Source organism: Paroedura picta, chromosome 16 (genome assembly GCF_049243985.1).
Source record: "Paroedura picta isolate Pp20150507F chromosome 16, Ppicta_v3.0, whole genome shotgun sequence".
Classification (NCBI taxonomy): domain Eukaryota; kingdom Metazoa; phylum Chordata; class Lepidosauria; order Squamata; family Gekkonidae; genus Paroedura; species Paroedura picta.
The window spans coordinates 14,459,592-14,481,330 of NC_135384.1; the positions used below are offsets into that span (position 1 = coordinate 14,459,592).

A 21,739-nucleotide genomic window follows, 5' to 3' on the forward strand; every position below is an offset into this window, starting at 1 on the left:
ACCCGGAAGATGCTCAGAAGTTAATGTATTGTTATTATTATTAACTTCCAGTTTTAACACTTTATGACTCAGAAGATCTGATTAACTGAGTAGAATTTTCAGGTAATTGCATATCCCGTTAATTGTATATTATTCCTAATATATAGTAGTAGATAACTTCCAAACGCCCTCACAATGAAGTACAAATGTATAAAAAGAAATATATATATATATAATTCAACTAAAAAGATCTTAACAGATAAAATTCCATTAAAAGTTTAAGTACAGTAATTAGGTTATAACAGACTTAGGATACAATTCTCCTCTCTCCCCTATTGCACCTTAGGTAAAGGTAAAAGGTATCCCTGTGCAAGCACCGAGTCATGTCTGACCTTTGGGGTGATGCCCTCCAGCGTTTTCATGGCAGACTCAATACAGGGTGGTTTGCCAGTGCCTTCCCCAGTCATTACCGTTTACCCCCCAGCAAGCTGGGTACTCATTTTACCGACCTCAGGAAGGATGGAAGGCTGAGTCAACCTTGAGTCGGCTGCTGGGATCGAACTCCCAACCTCATGGGCAGACAGCTCCAGACAGCATATCGCTGCCTTACCACTCTGCGCCACAAGAGGCTTTTCCTGGATGCAAAGGCATAAAGAGCCATTCTACTGGAAACATATGTATCAATTTCATAAGATATATCACTTTGTTATGCTCAGTCAGTCTCTGGGTTATACAGATTTAGGGGGCCTTAAATGACTGATTTCTTCCATATAAAAAAATGTCAAACAGTTTACCTTTCCTGTGCCCATCTTGTGAGAGCCCCTGGTCTCCCAACCATGCAAGCCATGCTCATTTATATGCCACATATGGAGGCCAGAAACCCCAGGGAGTCCAATCACCCACCAGACTCCCTGCCAACAGGCTCAATCCCATGCAATATGAAACCTCAGACACAGTCACAAAGCTGTTAAACATCACATAGGGCGGGTGGGTGGGAAGCTGCTCTATGAAATACTGAGCGAAAAGGATGGGACCCACTTGTACTGCACCCTTATATAAACCGTGGGGTCCCGCCTGCCTCTTCTATGCTGAGCTCCATGTGTAAGCCCAGCATGCAAACTGCAAGAGCCAATGTGGCTCTCACGTCTACCGGCTGCATCAACGGTCGCTCTGCTTATTCCTTGCCACACCTGAAAATTGGGAAACTGATGACTCGGCATAGATTTGTCAAAAAACACCTTAAGCAATTAAAAGGAACCTCTTGTGGCGCAGAGTGGTAAGGCAGCAGACATGCAGTCTGAAGCTCTGCCCATGAGGCTGGGAGTTCAATCCCAGCAGCCGGCTTAAGGTTGACTCAGCCTTCCATCCTTCCAAGGTCAGTAAAATGAGAATCCAGCTTGCATGCTGGGGGGTAAAACAGTAATGACTGAGGAAGGCACTGGCAAACTACCCTGTACTGAGTCTGCCATGAAAATGCTAGAGGGTGTCACCCCAAGGGTCAGACATGACCCGGTGCTTGCACAGGGGATATCTTTAACTTTAAGCAATTAAAATGTGTAGCCCAGTAGAGTTCAGTGAGAATTATCAAGTCTCATGGTCTTATCTGAATAGAAATTTACTGTCTGTACAAGTTTATTTACTGAATTACTTTGAAGAGCAATTGGTTAGAGTGAATGCGGAGAGAGCATTTAGCCAGAGTGTAGAAAAAAACTATTTGAATGAAAGATCCAGAAAGAGTAAGAAAATGTGTAATTTTTCTTGTTGTTGTTTAGAGTTCATCGTTCCACTCAATACAACACAGAGCTGGAGGACTCTTTTGCTGTGAGAACATATCTTTTCACAGAAACAAAATTATATGAAGTAGAACTTCTCTGCTGTGTTGAGTTAGGTTATTCATCATACTGACCGTTTATGCACTGGAGGATTCATGCTGGGCTACAGGCTGGAGTTTTAGTCATGGCAGGTTGCCCCACCTCTTCCTGCACCCACATGGGCGAGTATTTGGCCCAGTGCACTTCATCTGCCCCCGATCTGTGCTCCTGCATGGGAGCTGGTGCAGTAAAGTTCCCAGTGCATAAACGGTCACTGAGATACCTCATGACATTAGATTACTTTCCCCCCATAAGAGTCCTGTTTTATTCTTCAATTCCATTTCCACTGATACCAGATTTGGTATAAAGAAATCTATTGCTGATATCCTCACATGATTCTAATTATTTGTTCCCGAATATTCATTTCTGGCCTCAGCAAAAGGATGTAGCATTTTGGGGAAAAGATGCAAACCAGTAAGCCAGCAGCAGAGGACAAGATAGAGAAGATCTCCACAGCCACCATGGATTTCCCTTTAGAGCTCAAGTAAGATGGAATAAAGGAAAACCAAACACTGCAAAACACCAACATACTGAAAGTGATGAATTTGGCTTCATTGAAACTGCCAGGTAACTTCCTGGCAAGAAAAGCCACTGTGAAGCTGACACTGGCCAGAAAGCCCAGATAGCCAAGGACAGAGTAAAACATCATAGCAGAGCCCTCATTACATTCCAGGATGATTTCCCTGGGTTGTGCATGAATATTCATTTGTGGGAAGGGAGGGGAAATACAAACCCAAACAACACAAATCACTGCATGAATTAAGGAGCCAGAAAGGACAATGGAATAGGCCAGTTTTTTACCCACCCATCTCCTCATGTGGGTCCCTGGTTTGGTGGCCATGAAGGCCAGGATCACAGTGATAGTTTTGGCTAAGACACTGGAAAGAGCCACACAGAAGATGAGGCTGAAAGTTATTTGGCGCAGAAGGCAGGTCACCTTCCCTGGCTTTCCAATGAACATCAAGGAGCTGAGGAAACAAAGCAGGAGGGAGAGGAGGAGAATGTAGGTTAGGCTTCGATTGTTGGCTTTCACAATGGGAGTGTTCTTGTATTTCATGAAAGTCCCAAGGACTAATGATGTGACCAGAGAGAAAGATACAGCCAAGATGACAAAAATGATCCCTATAGTCTCTTTGTATGAAAGGTAGCTTGGGACCTTGAGAAGGCATTCCTGATGGCTTTCACTGGGAAATTGATGATCTGGACATTTGACACAGGCATCCATATCTGAAGGAATCAAAAGAGCGGTTTCAGTATTTCAAGGTTGTGTGTGGTATTTAAGAGACACTAATAAAAATGTGGTATAAATTAATGTCCCTCCCTTCCTTTTCCCCTTCCGCTCCCCCTTTCTACATACACGTCAATATTTTGGGACAATGGTATAGGTTTTGGTGACTAACCAAGTATGCAGCCTGTTGGACAATCAACATTTAAATTGGTCTCTCTTGTTCTTTTCTGCTTCTCCTGAGGTCTACATTTTGAAAACGGATATAGATCCTGCCATACCAAAATATAGAGAAATATAGAGAATAGAGTGTCAAAGCCCATTGTATCCAGGAATACAATGGGCGCTAGAGCTTGTCAGTGGGAAGAGGAAGGGGAGGAGTTGTCTAGACCAGTGATCCCCAACCTTTCTGAGGGTGGGGACCGGCAGGGCATCGGTCCGCGCCCGTGCGGCCACGCCCACGCATCGGGCAGTGCCCGCACATCGGGCCGCATGGGCGCGGCCCGGCCCTGATTCCCTCTCCCCGCCCTCCCGCAGTAAGAAGCTTCCTGGGCCGTTTTTTACTGCGGGGGGAGGGGAGAGGGAGCCGCGGGTTCCGCAGGTTGGGGACCACTGGTCTAGACTGTAAGTTGTCCAGTCTTTATCTCACACCTACAGATTGGGACTTACCCGCCTGGCTAGAACTCTTGTCTGTCCTGGTGAGAGCCCAACCGGAAGGCGCTAGTGCCTTCTGATTGGACCCCCCCCCCGGGACTGGACCCACCAACTCTTGCCCAATTAGCACTTAACCAAATATGTATACTGCTCTTTGAGTGGTTTAAAGATTGTCTGAAATGCCTGCATTATAAGTTTATCATTTTGAAGATGCAATGATTCAGAAAGGAACATCAAGGTCTAAGGGAAAATAGGATTGTTATTAGTGACTAAATGATAATTGTCCACATAAGCTAGACAACGATTCCACCTTCTTCTGCATCCTGCTTATTTATATATGGGTGACCAGTTGGACAGCTTAACAAAAATCTAATGTATAGTCTCCAAGTGTCCACCTTTCTCCATGGCTCCCTTTACACTTCATAAGAGCATTAATCAAAGGTTATATTATTGCACTAGGTCATAGGACATGGCAGGTTCAGACAACAATAAAGTTGTTCAATATTAGCTTATCTTACTGCACTATAACATTATCTGGGAAAGATGGAGAGAGGCAATTTCTTGTGGTACTCAAGTTTCCAGTGACACCTTACAGACTTTTCCTGATTGCACTAATTGACAACTATTCACAAGTCATACCAAGTGCTTTAATCCAATCTCCAATATACTTTTCCCTTTGCTACTTTTGGACTTGGGCTCTAACAAGCCCATCCTGGTAAATAAGCCTCCGTTCTCTCTATATATATTTGTGGAAATCTGTTTCAATGTATCTGAATAAGTGTGCATGCAGAGAAAATAGCTTATACCCAATATCAAACTTGTTGATCTTAAAGGTGCAACTAGGGTGGTGACTTTTGGGTTACGATATATACACAACTAGAAAAAAGTTGTCACATCTTTATTAGCTACATTTGAATAGCAGAAGTGTTGATGTTTCATCCTATGTCATGGAAAGCTGCATGTCCTTATTTCCAAATGATAGAGTAACTTAACATCTTCTGTTATTTCTGTCCGTTCAACAAAAATGTTTTACAACATGTCTCTTACCCTTTTTCTCAGAGATCATCCCTTCTGGACAGGGAGTACAATCATAGCAGCAAAATTTCTCTCCCTCCTTCTTTGACTTGCTGAAGCCAGGCTGGCAGGGGTCATTGCACACAGAAATAGGAAGCACCTGTCCATAAACAGAAAGGGAGGGAAGCCTTGAATCATTGTCTTTTGACAATGGATGGCTTGACATTTTTTTTCTGGGTAAGTACATATGATGTCAGAGGAAACAAATGAGCACTTGGTATTAAGCTGCAGCCTTCCTGTTAGGTCTCCCAATTTTTTTGTAAACCATGAGGTACCTGAAGACAATTTTTTGTCAACCATGAGGTACCTGAATTTCCACAGAGGTGGAAATTAAGAGAACGCTCAACTTCTATCACAACAAAGAATTTGGAATATTGAAATGAATGATTCAGTTGTTGAACCTCTGATGGATATCATATAATTTACAGTTCATTTTTCTTAGAACTTATATGAGCATCTGCTTGTTACACCAACCAATACACTGTTTTGCAGCTGAGACACTGCTTAATGCAGTGATATGGTCAAGGTGAACTTCACCAGGGTATTTTCTCACGGTAGCTTGGTTGGTTCCAGTAAACAACTAAGAGGAATGGGAAGGCGACTGCAAGCCGCTTTGAGCCTCCTTCGGGTAGGGAAAAGCGGCATATAAGAACCAACTCTTCTTCTTCTTGTTCTTCAAATATATAAAATGTTGTTAAAACATGAGACAGAAATGCAGGTTAAATCAAGCATGATTAAATAGATGCAAAATATTGAGGTGAATTTGATACTTGAACAATGGGAGTATATATTGTCCAGAATCCCTAAGTTAACTAACAGCCAAATTCTTAGAGAAAACTGGTACATAATGTAACATAATTTTATTGGTGGTGTGTAACACCGAAAGTGATTGCCAGAATTGCAAAAAATTGTAATAACAAATGCTGGAAATGTTTAGATAAAATGGGTACTTTTTATCATATGTGGTGGAAATGTGATAGAGTACATAAAGACTGGACTAAAGTCCATACTATCATGCAGAAAATATGAGTCTTAATTTTGCAATGAAACCAGAGTATATGTTATTAAGTCTACAACCACAGTGTGACGATGGCAAACAGATTAGTCATGGCTAGAAAATGGAAACTACAAGAATTAACATTGATAGAAGATGGGTTGACCAAGTTGGCAGATATGGCCAAGATGGCAAAATTGACATTGATGGTCAACAGGTAAACTGACAAAGTCTTTCAAGAACAATAGGGACCCTATTTAAAAAGATAACAAAAGCTGAACTAGAAGGAGGTTACTTTTAATACATTGTCAGTACACAATGTATAACAATTCTATTTCCTTCTTTTAATTTTTGAAAAAAAAATTTTGATGAATAAAAAAGGAATGGATTTCAAACTCACATATATTATAAGGCATTTACTAAATGTGAGAATTCTGCTAACCCATCTATGCTCTTCATAGCACTATTACCTTCTACATAACACTGAACAAGAAGGACAAAAACAACTATTAAAAACATAGTAATGAAAAGTGGTAGGATGATCTTTACCAAATATTTAGACAAAGATTTTGAAAAATTCTATTTTCATTACCTATATTGTAAGAGCCTTATGAGCCTCTTGTGGCGCAGAGTGGTAAGGCAGCAGACATGCAGTCTGAAGCTCTGCCCATGGGGCTGGGAGTTCGATACCAGCAGCCAGCTCAAGGTTGACTCAGCCTCCCATCTTTCCGAGTTCGGTCAAATGAGTACCCAGCTTGTTGGGGGGTAAAACGGTCATGACGGGGGAGGGGAATGGCAAACCACCCTGTATTGAGTCTGCCATGAAAACGCTAGAGGGCATCACCCCAAGGGTCAGACATGACTTGGTGCTTGCACAGGGGATACCTTTACCTTTACCTTTATATTGTAAGAATATCTTCTATATACATTTTATATTTATCTTCAATATGAGCCTTGTACTATGGCAGCTGACAGGTATCGTAATTCTTGGGGAAATGGAAACAGTATGTGTTCAATAGATTTGGCAGAATGTAGTAGGAGAATGCTTCAAGAGGAATTTAAACTGGAATGATTAATGTAACCTTCCAGAAAATAATGGGAAGAGGCACATGAAGAAAATGCGGTTGAGTTAATCTCCCTCCCCCCAACATTTCATCACTGTTTTAAAAGTATTTTTCTTGATTGCAAAAGAAGGAATTGAGTGGAGGAAATCAGACACCTGGTTAAAGCTTCTATGCCACACAATTTGATCATCTTCAAGAGTCAGCTCATTCTCTGATGGGGCCTGAGGATTCAATTGTCCAAGTTTCAACCTTGCAAATGACCCATTTGAGAAGATAATCCAATTGGTAAAATCAAAAACTGTAACTAATTCTCCATCTTGATCAAACTGTATGTGTTCTCCGACTGAATTGTTGAACAAAGTTTTCCTTAAAAACTTGTGTAACTAGAATGAAAAAGAAACCAAACAAGAAAGCTAGTTACACTACTGAAAACATTGAAGCCAAGTATTAAAAAAGTCAAACTACACACAAACAAATCAAACACACAAACATAATTATATTTGAATCATTAAGTTGGTGGGAGAATTGAACATGCAAAGTGGAAGTAGAAAGAGAAGTCTTCCATTAATGATACATAGACCGGTATGAATAATTTCAGTACCTGCCATGGCTCTATATTATGAAAATCCATCCTCCCACCTTCTGAACGTTTTCTGCGTTTGGATTCATGTATGTGGATATTGTGTAAAGCATGGGCCACAGCATAGACAGCATTGTAGACATTATAGCTATGGCCAGTCATCTGCATTTCAAACAAAGGTCCAGGAACGCTCTCCAGTTTCTCCTCTCCACTGCAGATTTTCTTCATATCCCCTTGCTTGTATTTCAGTGCACAGCTAAATGCTTGTTCCCAAAAGATCTGAATGAAACCATCTCCTCCAGCCGACAATGGTCTTATGGTCCGCTGAAATTCTTGAAACCCTGGAGGCTGATTGGAATGGACTGCAAAGGACAGGGCACCATTGAGGGGGTCTGTATCAAAAATTCTTTGGATAGCATATGACTCAAAGTCCGAGTGTGATGTAACTATCCACACCTTATCCAGGTGGGATAATGAAATGAAAGGGAAAAAATACAGTGTGATTCTTAAGGTCAACATGGCAAAAAGTTCTCCATAAAAATAAAAAGCATTGACTTTTTTGTCTGTTAATATCGAGAAGTGTTCAGCTTGGTTTAGCATAAAGTCTGACATGTCCTTTATGTAATTCAGCTTTGTTATTTTGTATATGAATGCAAAACAAACGCTATTCTCAGAGAGGAGAGGTATTATTCTCCGCAAAAACTGGTTTCCCATGTCATCATCCATAGCCAGGAGCCCAATCCAAGTCCATTGAAAATGATGAAGTAACTTTACAACTCCCCTGTACTGATAGGTGTCATCAGGCACCATCTGATATATGGAAGGGAATTGTTTTTTGTCATCCTTTGCAAGGGAAAATGACCCATAGGTCAGCTGAAAGAAAACACATTGTCATTTTAATGAATGAATTCAGCATCCTCAATCATATGCTGGAATTGTTAAGTCTATGTTTATAGCTTACCTGAGGAGTATTGTAGATATTCAAAATGGATCCAATCTGAGCAGAGGTTTCAGACAAACGCCCTCCAATTACAGCTATGAATTTCTGCCGGTTATCACAGCTGAAGTTAGGGACCAGCCTCTGCTGCGCAGAAAGTACACTGAGAGTGGCCTTAAAAGTCATCCTGCCAAGGCCGTAGCTATTGAGGATGTAGAGCCCCAAGCTGATGTTTGGTAAGAAGTTGGGATTCTCATTCAGCTCTTTTACAGCAAACGCCAAGGCCAAAATGTTCTGGTAGTTTTTTGTTATGGACCTACAAAAAATATATGTAGGAAAGCAACCATACTGCATTTACAGCGTTCTTCTTCTCACCTGAGCATCCAGTTTATGAACTGGTTTCTTTAGCAGTGCCCTTAGCTAACTCCTCGTATCCAATATATTCACATTTCGTAAAGTATAATAATGGATATCGTGCCCATTGAGGTGCAACAGACTTATACGGTATTACAAGGTCTTTGCCAACCCATTTTGTTATAAGTTTGGTTTCACATGATATCATTGTCATCTCTTTTGTTCCCTATCCTTTTTCATGTGACATCAAACTTCTTACATTTTTCAAATGACAGCTGTTTATACCCCTAGGTCATTCAAAGACTGTCCAAAACCTGCTGAAATGCATCCTATATATTTTTCATGTTTTTGGTTCTTCTTATCACTCTCTGCTCACCTAGGAAAGCCAGATAAACTGGTATAGTTGGCAGTTCGTCAACTGATATTCAGATGTCCTCTCTAGAATTAACTCCTTCAACAGGCAACAAGTTGGAAGTAGGTGCAATATGCCTATGACATCAACTAGAGACCTAAGCAATTTGGAGAAATGGGGGGCCGCTGGAAATTCTTGGGGGTACTGGGCATATATCTATAGAAAGAAGCTAATACTATCATAGATGTTCCCCCCATAAACCAGAGGGCTGTCAATCCCTGGAGTGTCTAAGTCACTTTCGAGTGACCTAGGCACATTGCATTTATTTTCAGCTTTTATGCTCCCTGCTTCCAATAATATCACCCCATCCCCTGCCAGCTGGTCTGGAAGACCTGGCAACATTCTGGCCACCTTTGGTTGTTAGAGTCAGCATTAACAAATGACAATCCCAAACCTTGTTGGAATGCAACTTATCCCATTGAAAAGAAGATCTATTGTTATTTATACACTGCATGATTAGAAAGATCCAAGAAAACTGCAAAAAGATAACATTAAATAGCCAAAATTGTATACTGGTAAATGTCCTAGGAATCCTAGTTTGAATTTTTGTTGTATGCAGAAAGCTTTCTATGTGATATTTGATACATTGTCAGCCTAGTCTCCCACACAGTGTTGATTTATGGATAAAAAGGAAGAGAGAAGAACAATACAAGCCACTTTGGGGACCCATTGGAGAGAAAGGGGGTGTCCCAAAAGTAAATAAAATGAAATGAAAACTCATATTGTGATTGCTTAACAACTGAGTGATCAGATTAAGTCAAAGAAAAAAACATCCAAATCCTTACACAGGTTCTTCAACCACAATGCTTGCCGGGTGTTCTAAGAAAGATGGAGGGTTATTTAAGAAAGCAACCTGAGCAGTGATCCCGCCTATAAGAAGAACCCCTGGCTGATAAAAGTTGTGAGGAATCGGAAAGGGGTCATCGTATATGGAGCAATTAATGGAAGACATCCTGCACACTATACAACTTGGCAGCACCAGCATCAGTAACAGCAGAATCTCAATAACAAGACTTCCCTTCTGGCTGTAGAATATCACTTTTCCGCCCATCATATTTTATCATATCAGTTTTTCTGCATAATTCCTCATGTTTCTAATTAATTTTTTGGGTTCGCTTAACATCCAAAAGATTAATGGAATGCTTCTCCATAAAATATGATTTCCCTGTTCTGAAAAAATAGATCAATATGTGATAAAATACATAAAGAGGTTTTGTTTGTTTTATGATTTGAAAAGGAAATTAAATATTCTATCTTTTAAAAAACCACTACACCAAACTGAGAGCCAGTTTGGTGTAGTGGTTAGGAGCGTGGACTTCTAATCTGGCATGCTAGGTTTGATTCTGCGCTCCGCCACATGCAGCCAGCTGGGTGACCTTGGGCTCGCCATGGCACTGATAAAACTGTTCTGACCGAGCAGTGATATCAGGGCTCTCTCAGCCTCACCCATCCCACAGGGTGTCTGTTGTGGGGAGAGGAATGGGAAGGCGACTGTAAGCCACTTTGAGCCTCCTTCGGGTAGGGAAAAGCGGCATATAAGAACCAACTCTTCTTCTTCTAAAAGGAGACTTCATAATTATTTAATTTCTAAAAGCAGCATTTGTATTGCACTGAGAGTGGGTCGTTGCAAGCAATTTTTTCCTTTGTGAGATTTTTTTCTAAACCCAGATCTAATGATGGGTTTGCTTGAACAGGAATAATAAGATACAATATGATAGATAGAAGTGATTTTTAAATAAATGAGAAACAATATCTGAGATAAGGAGTTGAAGGAAACCTACAAGAAACAGAATGGGAAAGGGAAATACAATGGATCAACCGTGACCTGTTTCTATCTAGATGCAGTTCTGATGAAAAAGTCTTGATTTTCTGTGACTTAAATGAAGGTCTTATTATTTCCTTCTACCTTCATGAAATCCACTGCAAAGAAGGATGACACCCGTTGTTTTGACAGTCTGGCGGGAGATAATTGCCTCCACTGAGGATTGCTTCAGGGCCCCACATCTGCTGCACTGTAAACTAGACATGTAGGCAGAATGTTTTGTTGTCTCCAAAGTTTCCATACAGGCCATCTGATTCCTTTGTGGTTCGGAAATCATCAATAAGAGCTTGGGCAATAAAGATTTTTAAAAGTTGGGGGCCACCTACAAAACTGTTGATTATTTTACCTTTCCTGTAGCCTTTGCTTTGCTTCGTGATGTAGTGTGTGCAAGAGATTGGATTAAAGCACTTGGTAAAACCTGTGAATAGCCCACTGCCGCGCATCTGCCACCCCTCTCCCTTTCTGCCCACTTGGGGGGAGGCACTGCGCTGCCAGCCTACATGCCCACTTCTACAGAGCCCTGCCGGCACCCACGCAAACCCTGCTAGAGCCCATTGTATTTTCGGTACAATGGGCTTTATTCCTAGTTGTAAATATCTTAGAAACCCCAGTTTGAATTTTCACTGTACCCTGAAAGGATTGAAGTAAATATAAAAAGATAAAAAGAAGAGCAAAGCAAGCCACTTTGGGTTGACATTCGCGACAAAGGGGGTGTTCCAGAAGCAAATAAAATGATATGAAAACTCAGTCCAAGAAAGATGGAAGGTGATTGAAGAAAGCAACATTAGCGGTGATCCCAACAATAAGAAGGTCCCCCTGGCTGAGGAAAGTTATGAGGAATTGAGAAGGGGCCATCATATATGGAGCAATTAATGGAACACGTCCTGCACCCTATACAACATGGCAGCACCAGCAGCAGTAGCAGCAGAATCTCAATAACAACACTTCCCTTCTGTCTGTAGAATATCACTTTGCCGTCCAGCATATTTTATCATATCAGTTTTGCTGAATCATTCCTCATGTTTCTAATCAATGTTTTGCTTCACTGCTTAAAATCCAAATGACCCCTCCTCCAAGATTAAAGGAATGCTTCTCCATAAAAAATCATTTTCCAGTCATGAAAAATAGACCAATATATGATAAAATGTATAACTAAGTTTTGTTCATTTTATGATTTGAGAATAAAAATGAAATATTCTATCTTATTGAAGGAGACTTGATAATTATTTAATTTCAGAAAGCAGTATCTGGATGTCACTGAATGTGGCTCTTAGACCGTTTATGCACTGGAGGTTTCATGCCATGCTGCAGGCTGGAGTTTTAGTCGTAGCAGGTTGCCCCACCTCTTCCTGTACCCACAAGGGGGAGCATTTGGCCCAGTGTACTTCATTCGCCCCCATTTGTGCTCCTGTACAGGAGCTGGGGCAGTGAAGTTCCCAGTGCATAAATGGTCTTAGCAAACAGAATTTTCCTTTGGGAGATTTTCTTCAGATTTGTTTTAAGCCAGAAATAATGGTGGGATTGGTTGAAGAGAAGGAATAGGATACAATATGATAGATAGAAGGGATTTTTAAATAAATGAGGAACAATATCTGAGGGAAGGAGTTGAAGGAAACCTACATGATACAGAACAGGAAAGGGGATACAATGGATAACCTGAGACCTGTTTCTATCTAGGCGCAGTTCTAATGAAAAAGTCTTGATTTTCTATGACTTAAATGAAGGTCTTATTATTTGCTTGTGCCTTCAGGAAATTCACTGCAAACAAGGAAGACACCGGTTGTTTTGACACTTTGGCTGGAGATAATTGCCACCCACTGAGGACTGCTTCAGGGTCCCATACCAGCTGCACTGTAAACTGCTTCAAGGTCCCATACCAGCTGCACTGTAAACTGCTTCAGGGTCCCATACCAGCTGCATTTAGGCAGGAGGATTTGTTATCTACAAAGTCCGGTCAGCTGATTCCTTTGAAGTTTGGAAATTATCAATAAGTATCTGGGCAATAAAAGATTTTTAGAATATGGGTCCTAAGTGACTGATTTCTTTGACCTAGAAAACTGTCAAATAGTTTACGTTACCTTGGGCCTTTGCTTTGCTTTGTGATTTAGTGCATGCATGGGCATCCAAATGACAAATGAGTGATATGAACAACTACATCTTCTTCAGCTATTTGTAACCTAACACAGTTGCATTTTTCTAAAGTAACTGGCCTAAGGTGTATCTGCTGTAACCAATGACTAAAATGTATCAGCTGACACCAAGGTCTTACAAGCTACTGCAGTTAATCCCTGTTTCAATCTTGTCACAACAGACCCTGTAAGGTGACCAGATTGTTCCACTTTTGCAGGGGCATCTGTGGGCACCTGGCAAATTGTACTTACATTGAAATTAAAAAATATATATATTACAAAACTATTTTTGTGTTCTATGCATTCTATAATTTTTTTTGTTGCTCCATATAGACCAAATTTTAATCAAGACCACACACCCCCAAGGTCAATGGCGTCCCGCTTTACCAATGTTAAAATCTGGTCACCTTACTGTATGTCAAGCATGTCAGAGGTCCCTGATATTTTTCAGCCTGCAGATATATTTAGAAGAAGAAGAATTGTTTCTTATATGCCTCTTTTCTCTACCAGGAGTCACAAAGCAGCTTACAATCACCTTCCCTTTCCTCTCCCCACAACAGACACCCTGTGAGGTAGGTGAGGCTGAAGGAGCCCAGATATTACTGCTATGTGAGAACAACTTTATCAGTGCAGTGGCTAGTCCAAGGTCACCCATCCGGCTGCACATGGGGTATAGGGGAATAATAGCTATCTTGCAAGATTACAAGTCAAGAGTCAGAACCTGTATACCAAGCCAGCTCTCCAGTATTTAGAATATTGCCTCAGGATGGTGAACGTAAATACAAATCTGCTGCCACGGGGGGAGGAGTCTACTATGCAATGTAAGGGAGTAAGGTTATGTGTAATGATGAAAGCAGGTCTTCAGCTATTCAGGCAGATATTCAGGAGTTTTAGTCATGGCAAGTTGCCCCACCTCTTCCTGTACCCACATGGGGGAGCATTTGGCCTGGTGCACCTCATCCACCCCCTATCTGTCCTCCTGATAGGTGGGTAGGGCAGAGAAGTTCCCAGTGCATAAACGGTCTATGACAAGATCCTATCAATCTGTCTTAATCTTTTAGACATATAACAAAATGTTGCCAAAAGGAATGACAAAAAACCCAAAGATACTTTCCATGGTCTTATCTGAATATATGTTTACTGCCTTCACAGGTTTATTTACTGAATAAAGAGCAGCTGGTTGGAGGGAATGGGGAGACATTATTTAGCCAATGTGTAGGAAAAAATCTATTTGAATAAAGGATCCAGAAAGGGTAAGACAATGTGTCATTTTTTAAATTTAGAGTTCCTTGTCCAACTCTGTACAACACAGAGAAGCAAGAGGACTCTTTTGCTGTGAGAAGAATTATTTTCACAGGAACAACATTATCTGAAGAAGATTATGGAACTTCTATGCTGTGTTGAGTTAGGTTAATCATTATACTTAGATGCTTCATGACATTAGGTTACTTTCTCCCATGACTCCTATTCTATTCATCACAGTCATTTACATTCATCCCAGACTTTGGTATCAAGAAAACTATGGCTGATATCCTCACATGATCTGCTGCCGAATATTCATTTCTGGCCTCAGCAAAAGGATGTAGCATTTTGGAGAAAAGATGCAAACCAGTAAGCCAGCAGCAGAGGACAAGATAGAGAAGATCTCCACAGCCACCATGGATTTTTCTTTAGAACTTAAGTAAGTTGGAATAAAGGAAAACCAAACACTGCAAAAGACCAACATGCTGAAAGTGATGAACTTGGCTTCATTGAAACTGCCAGGTAACTTCCTGGCAAGAAAAGCCACTGTGAAGCTGATACTGGCCAGAAAGCCCAGATAGCCAAGGACAGAGTAAAACATCATAGCAGAGCCCTCATTACATTCTAGGATGATTTCCCTGGGTTGTGCATGCATATTCATTTGTGGGAAGGGAGGGGAAATACAAACCCAAAGAATACAAATCACTGTATGAATTAAGGAGCCAGAAAGGACAATGGAATAGGCCAGTTTTTTACCCACCCATCGCCTCATATGGGACCCTGGTTTGGTGGCCATGAAGGCCAGGACCACAGTGATAGTTTTGGCTAAGACACTGGAAATAGCCACACAGAAGATGAGACTGAATGTAGTTTGGCGCAGAAGGCAGGTCACCTTCCCTGGCTTTCCAATAAACATCAAGGAGCTGAGGAAACAAAGCAGGAGGGAGGTGAGAAGAATGTAGCTGAGGCTTCGGTTGTTGGCTTTCACAATGGGAGTATTCTTGTATTTCAGGAAGGTCCCAAGGACTAATGATGCAACCAGAGAGAAAGATACCACCAAGATGACAAAGATGATCCCTAAAGTCTCTCTGTATGAAAGATAGCTTAGGACTTTGAGAAGGCATTCCTGATGGCTTACGCTGGGAAATCGATTATCTGGACATTTGACACAGGCATCCATATCTGAAGGAATCAAAAGAGCTGTTTCAGTATTTCAAGGGTTTTAGTAGTATCTAAGAGGCAATCATATACATAAGGTAGAAATTAATGCCCCTCCTTTCTTTCTATTTTGTCAGTGGTTTGGGATGATGTTATAGGTAATAGGTTTTGTTGACTGACCAGGTATGCAGCTTTTTGGACAATCAACCTATAGGAATGGGCTCTCTCATTTCCTTCTGCTTGTCCTGAGATTTAAATTTTGAAATGAGATCTAGATCCTGCCATATCAAAATATTATCTGAATATTTTCTGATTATCTGAAAATCTGCAGAAGTGTATAATGTTATAGATTATTTGATTCAGAAAGACCGTTTATGCACTGGGAACTTCACTGCCCCAGCTCCCGTGCAGGAGCACAGATCGGGGGCGGATGAGGTACACCTGCCCAAATGCTCCCCCATGTGAGTACAGGAAGAGGTGGGGCAACCTGCCATGACTAAAACTCCAGCCTGCAGCATGGCATGAAATCTCCAGTGCATAAACGGTCAAAGAAACAGTAATGATCTGAAGATTTTCTTCAGATATAAAAGTCTAAAAAAAAGGAATGTTATTAGTGATAAGATGATAACTGTCCACTTGAGCTAGAGATTAATGGAGAGAAGCAGTTTCTTCTTTTATTCAAAGAGTGACTGGCTGCGTCGGTCTTTTCCTTTCTTCCCAGGTCAACCCCTTGTGAGCCACTCTAACTGCAGTAGCAGTATTATGAAAGGTACTGGGAAGAAAGGAAAAGAATGACCCTTCAGGATTATAGGTCTAGGAGATTAACTCTTAGAAACCTCAACAATATGACATTCCCTTCAAACAAGATTCATGTCCTAATAACAGTTGAGAGAGGTTCCATGCCTGTAATTTTTCTTGGTGTGATTTGGACTTCTAATCTGGTCAGCCGGGTTTGATTCCCCGCTTCCCCACATATAGCCAGCTGGGTGACCTTGGGCTCAACACAACACTGATAAAGGTGTTCTGACCAAGCAGTTATATCAGGGCTCTCTCAGCCTCATCTGTCTTACAGGATGTATGCTGAGGGGAGAGGAAAATGTATGCAATTGTAAGGCACTTTGAGAGTCCTCTGGTAGAGAAAAGTGGCATATAAGAAGCAACCCTTCTTCTTCTAAATTTTCTAATGAACAAATTTTGAGTTCAGTGGCACTTTTAGAAAACCCAAGTTTAATTCTTGGTATGTTACTTTACTGCTATCCACAAGTCTTACCAACTGCTTTAATATAATTTTATCTATACTTGCACTGTGATTATAACTAGTCCTTCAGTGACTTTAAAATATTTGTCCACATAAGCTAGAGAACAATTCCACCTCCTTCAGTATCCTCCTTATTTACATATTGGTGGCCAGTTGGACAACTTAACAAAAATCCAATTTATAGTCTGCACGTGTCTACCTTTCTCCATGGCTCCTGTTACAATTCGTAGGAACTTTACATCTAATGTCATATTAGCTTATCTGAGTCTACTATAACATTTTCTGAGCGCACTAATTGACTGCTATTCATAGGTTGTAACAACTGCTTTAAACCAATCCGTACTATAATTTCACAATGCTACATTTGCATCCAGGCTCTAACCAGCCTATCTTGGTAAATAACCCTCCACCCACTCCTTTTATATGTAAAGCTTGTGAAAGTCTGTTTTAATGTAAATGAAGAAGTGTGCATGAACATAAAAAAGCTTATATCCAGCATCAAATTTCTTGGTCTTAAATGTGCCACTTTACTTAAACCTTGATCTTTTGTTTCAGAGGAGCTTCCCACCAGAATCTAAACTTTTAATTGTTTTCTTTTTCTGAAGGGCGATGGCTTTAAAGCTATGATATGTACAGAAACAGAAAGAAGTTGCCACAACTTTATTAACTATATTTGAGATGCAGATGTGTCGATATTTAATTCTATGTCATAGAAAGCTGCATGTCCTAATCTCCCAATAGTAGAGTAACTGAACTTTTCCCATTATTTCTCTCTGTTCTAAAATAATATTTGAAACATGTCTCTTACCCTTATTCTCAGAGACCATCCCTTCTGGACAGGGAGTACAATCATAGCAGCAAAATTTCTCTCCCTCCTTCTTTGACTTGCTGAAGCCAGGCTGGCAGGGGTCATTGCACACAGAAATGGGAAGCACCTGTCCATAAACAGAAAGGGAGGATAGCATTGAATAATTGTCTTTTGACAATGGGTGGCCTGACAAGTTTTGTTTTGGTGGGGAAGTAAATATGATGTCAGAGAAAGCAAATTAGCCTTTTGTATTGAGCAGTAGCTTTCCTGTGATGTCATGAATTATTTGTCAACCATGAGATGACCAAAATCCAAAACACAGAGGTGAAAATTAACAAAATGTTGAACTTCCATCACAGCATAGCATTGTAAATATTTAAATGAAAATGAGAATGAAAGATTAATCACCTCTGATATTGCTTAGTAAAATGTTGCCTTTGATTGCACAGGATTAGCTGGGGTTCGAAGCAAATTCAACCTAGTAACTTTAATGTTTCAGTTGTTAAAGCTCTGATCGATATCATATAATTTACAGTTAATTTTTTCTTAGAACTCGTATAAGCATCTGCAAGTTGATATAACCAATATACTGCTTTAGGAGGCTGAGAAACTGCTTAGTGCAGTGATATGGTCAAGGTAGCTGGGTTGGTTCCAGTAAATAACCAAGATTTGAGTCCTGTAGAACTTCTAATGACCAACATGATTTTGGTGGATGAGTTTTCAGTAGTCAAAGCTCCAAGAGAAGGTGCTTTGACTCTCCACAGTTCTGAAAATGTTGTTGATCTCTATGGTACTATTGGACTTGAATCTAGCTGCTTAGCTGGATATAGTTACATGACCTGACCAAGAATGTTCTTTGCTGTATATTAAATGACATTTGAATAAAAAATTATGTTGCTATTTCAGTCTGATATGATCTTAGAAGCTAGGTAGGGTTGGTCATGCTGACTCCTTGGATGGGAAAACACCAGGGAAGTACAGGGATGCTAGAGAGAGGCTGCCAATGCCAAAGCACATTTGTTTTCTTTCCCTGAAAACAATAAAGGGGTTTCCTGATTTGGGATGTGATTTGAATGGAATCTAATCATCTAATCTTCCTCAAAATCGTATTCAGGACAGAGTTCCCAGTGCACATAAATTCATCAATTCAAAACTGTACAAGAAGTGAAACAAAGTGTTTCCAAACTCACATATATTATAAGATATCTATAAAATTAGAGAATTCTGCTAATCTCTTCTGCTTTCTTCATTGCAGTATTACTTTTTATCAAACACTGAGAGCCAGTTTGGTGTAGTGTTTAGGAGTGCGGACTTCTAATCTGGCATGCCAGGTTAAATTCTGCACTCCCCCACATGCAGCCAGCTGGGTGACCTTGGGCTCGCCACAGCACTGATAAAGCTGTTCTGACCGAGCAGTGATATCAGGGCTCTCTCAGCCTCACCCACCTCACAGGGTGTCTGTTGTGGGGAGAGGAAAGGGAAGGCAACTGTAAGCTGCTTTGAGATTCCTTCGGGTAGGGAAAAGCGGCATATAAGAACCAACTCTTCTTCTTCTTCTTCTACTGAACATGAAGGACCATGAAAACAATAACAAAACCATAGTGAAAAGTGGTAGAAAGGTCTTCAGCAAAATTTTAGACCAAGATTTTGACAAATTCTATGTCTAACTCCTATATTGTAAGAATGTCTTCTATATATCTTCTATATTTATCTTCTATATAAGCCTTGCAGTATGGCAGTTGATTGGTATCTTAACTCTTAGGGGAAAGGTAAAGGTATGTATTCTATAATTTTGGCAGAAAGGAAGATGCTTCAAGATAAATCTAATCAATACTGTAACCTTTAAAAAAATAGGAAAAGGCACATGAAGAAAATGAGGGGGGATTAACCTCACCCCCCACATACACTACTTCATCATTGCTGAAAAAATTGCTTGCAAAAGAAGGAATTGAGGGGAAGAAATCAGACACCTGGTTAAAGCTTTTATGCCACACAATTTGATCATCCTCTAGAGTGAGCTCATTCTCTGAAGAGGCTTGAGGATCCAGTCGTCCAACTTTCACCCTAGTAAATGACCCATTTAAGAAGGTAACCCAATTGGTGACATCAAAAACTGTAACTAATTCTCCATCTTGATCAAACTGTATGCTTTCTCCAACTGTATTGTTGAACAAGGTTTTCCTTAAAAATTTGTGTAACTGGAATTAATGAAAAAAAATAGTTACAATACTAAAAATTTTACAGCCAGGTAAAAAAAAAAATCAAATTATACATGAACACATCAAGGACACAAACAAAAAGGTTTTTTTAATCATTATGTTAGTGGGAGAACTGAACACAGAAATTGGAAGTAGAAAGAGAAGAATTCCATTTATGATATGTAAACCGATTTGAATAATTTCAGTACCTGCCATGGCTCTACATTCTCAACATCCATCTTTCCACCTTCCAAATGTTTTTTTCTGTTATATTCATGTGTGTGGATATTGTATAAAGCATGGGCAACAGCATATACAGCGTTGTAGACATTATAACTATGGCCAGTCATCTGCATTTCAAACAAAGGGCCAGGAAGGCTCTCCAATTTCTCCTCCCCACTGCAGATTTTCTTCATATCCCCTTGCTCATATTTCAATTCACAGCTAAATGCTTGCTCCCAAAAGATCTGAATGAAACCATCTCCTCCATCCCAGGAAGGTCTTATGGTCCGGAGGAATTCTTGAAATCCTGGAGGCTGATTGGAATGGACTGCAAAGGATAGGGCACCATGGAGGGAGTCAGTATCAAAAATTCTTTGGATAGCATATGACTCAAAGTCCCAGTGTGATGTAACTATCCATACCTTATCCAGAACGGGTAATAAAATGAAAGGAAAGAAATACAGTATGATTCTTAAAATCAACATGGCTGAAAGATCTCCATAAACACAAAATATATTGACTTTTTTGTCCATTAATACTGGGAAGTTTTCAGCTTGGTTTATAACAAAGTCTGACATGTCCTTTATGTAAGTCACCTTTGGTAATTTGTATATGAATGCAAAGCAAATGCTATTCTCAGAGAGGAGAGGTACTATTCTCTGCAAAAACTTATTTCCCATGTCATCATCCATAGCCAGGAGCCCAATCCAAGTCCACTGAAAATGATGAAGTAACTTTACAACTCCCCTGTACTGATAGGTGTCATCAGGCACCATCTGATAAATGGAAGAAAATTGTTTTTTGTCACCCTTTGCAAGGGAAAATGACCCAAAAGTTAGCTGAAAGAAAACACACTGTCATTTTCATGAATGAAATCAGCATACTTAATCATATGCCGGAGTGGTTAAGTCTAAATTTATATCTTACCTGAGGAGTCTTGTAGATGTTCAGAATGGAGGCCATCTGAGCAGAGGTTTCAAACAAACGCCCTCCAATGACAGCTATGAATTTCTGTTGGTTATCACAGCTGAAGTTAGGGACCAGCCTCTGCTGTGCAGAAAGTACGCTGAGTGTGGCCTTAAAAGTCATCCTGCCAAGGCCGTAGCTATTGAGGATGTAGAGCCCCAAGGTGGTGTTTGGTAAGAAGTTAGGATTCTCATTCAGCTCTTTTACAGCAAAAGCCAACGCCAAAATATACTGATAGTTTTTTGTTATGGACCTACAGAGAAGATATGTAGGAAAGCAACCAAACTGCATTTACAGTGTTCTTCCTCTCAGCTGAACGTCCTGTTAATGAACTGGTTTCTTTACCAGTGCCTTTAACTAACTCCTCATTTTCAATACATAAACATTTTACACAGCATTGCAAAGCAAATCATGCCCATACAGTTGTAATGGACTTTTATGGTCCGTCTTTGCCAACCTATTTTCATATCGGTTTGCTTTAACATGGTAAGATTGATTAGCAGTGTGGCAGTTCTGCCAATGAAGACCCAACTTACTTTTTGGCACAAATATGGCTGCAGCTGTTTATTATATTGCCAGTCTCCAAAGGGTTGGCCCCGTATGGTATGAAGCCTGACTCCTCAGCCTTCTGGCTGCTTAACCTGAGGTTTCTTGGATGCCTTGGTACCCACTCCATCCCAGCCAGGACAGCAGGTCCCTTGAGTCTGGAATTTCTAACTGGGAAGTGACCCTATCAGGGTGCACCATGCATTCACATCACCATAGGTCACTTGGCTATAAGCCCATGGTCTC

General features: G+C 40.5%; 2 protein-coding genes across 2 annotated transcripts; both read right to left on the minus strand.

Moving 5' to 3' along the window:
- Window positions 1-1,991: 1,991 nt before the first annotated feature.
- Window positions 1,992-10,096, minus strand: LOC143825418 (vomeronasal type-2 receptor 26-like). Its single transcript, XM_077313449.1, has 7 exons — window positions 9,930-10,096; window positions 8,403-8,694; window positions 7,617-8,314; window positions 7,463-7,514; window positions 7,017-7,244; window positions 4,777-4,903; window positions 1,992-3,077 (listed from the first exon to the last, which is right to left on the minus strand). The coding sequence occupies exons 1-7, from the start codon at window positions 10,094-10,096 to the stop codon at window positions 2,179-2,181; spliced, it is 2,463 nt and encodes an 820-aa protein (XP_077169564.1). The 3' UTR covers window positions 1,992-2,178.
- A 4,533-nt stretch (window positions 10,097-14,629) lies between these two features.
- LOC143825419 (vomeronasal type-2 receptor 26-like) lies at window positions 14,630-21,623 on the minus strand. Its single transcript, XM_077313450.1, has 6 exons — window positions 21,484-21,623; window positions 20,909-21,200; window positions 20,404-20,757; window positions 19,532-19,759; window positions 17,562-17,688; window positions 14,630-15,519 (listed from the first exon to the last, which is right to left on the minus strand). Exons 1-6 carry the CDS (start codon window positions 21,621-21,623, stop codon window positions 14,630-14,632), a joined length of 2,031 nt encoding a protein of 676 aa, XP_077169565.1.
- Between the last annotated feature and the right edge of the window lie 116 nt (window positions 21,624-21,739).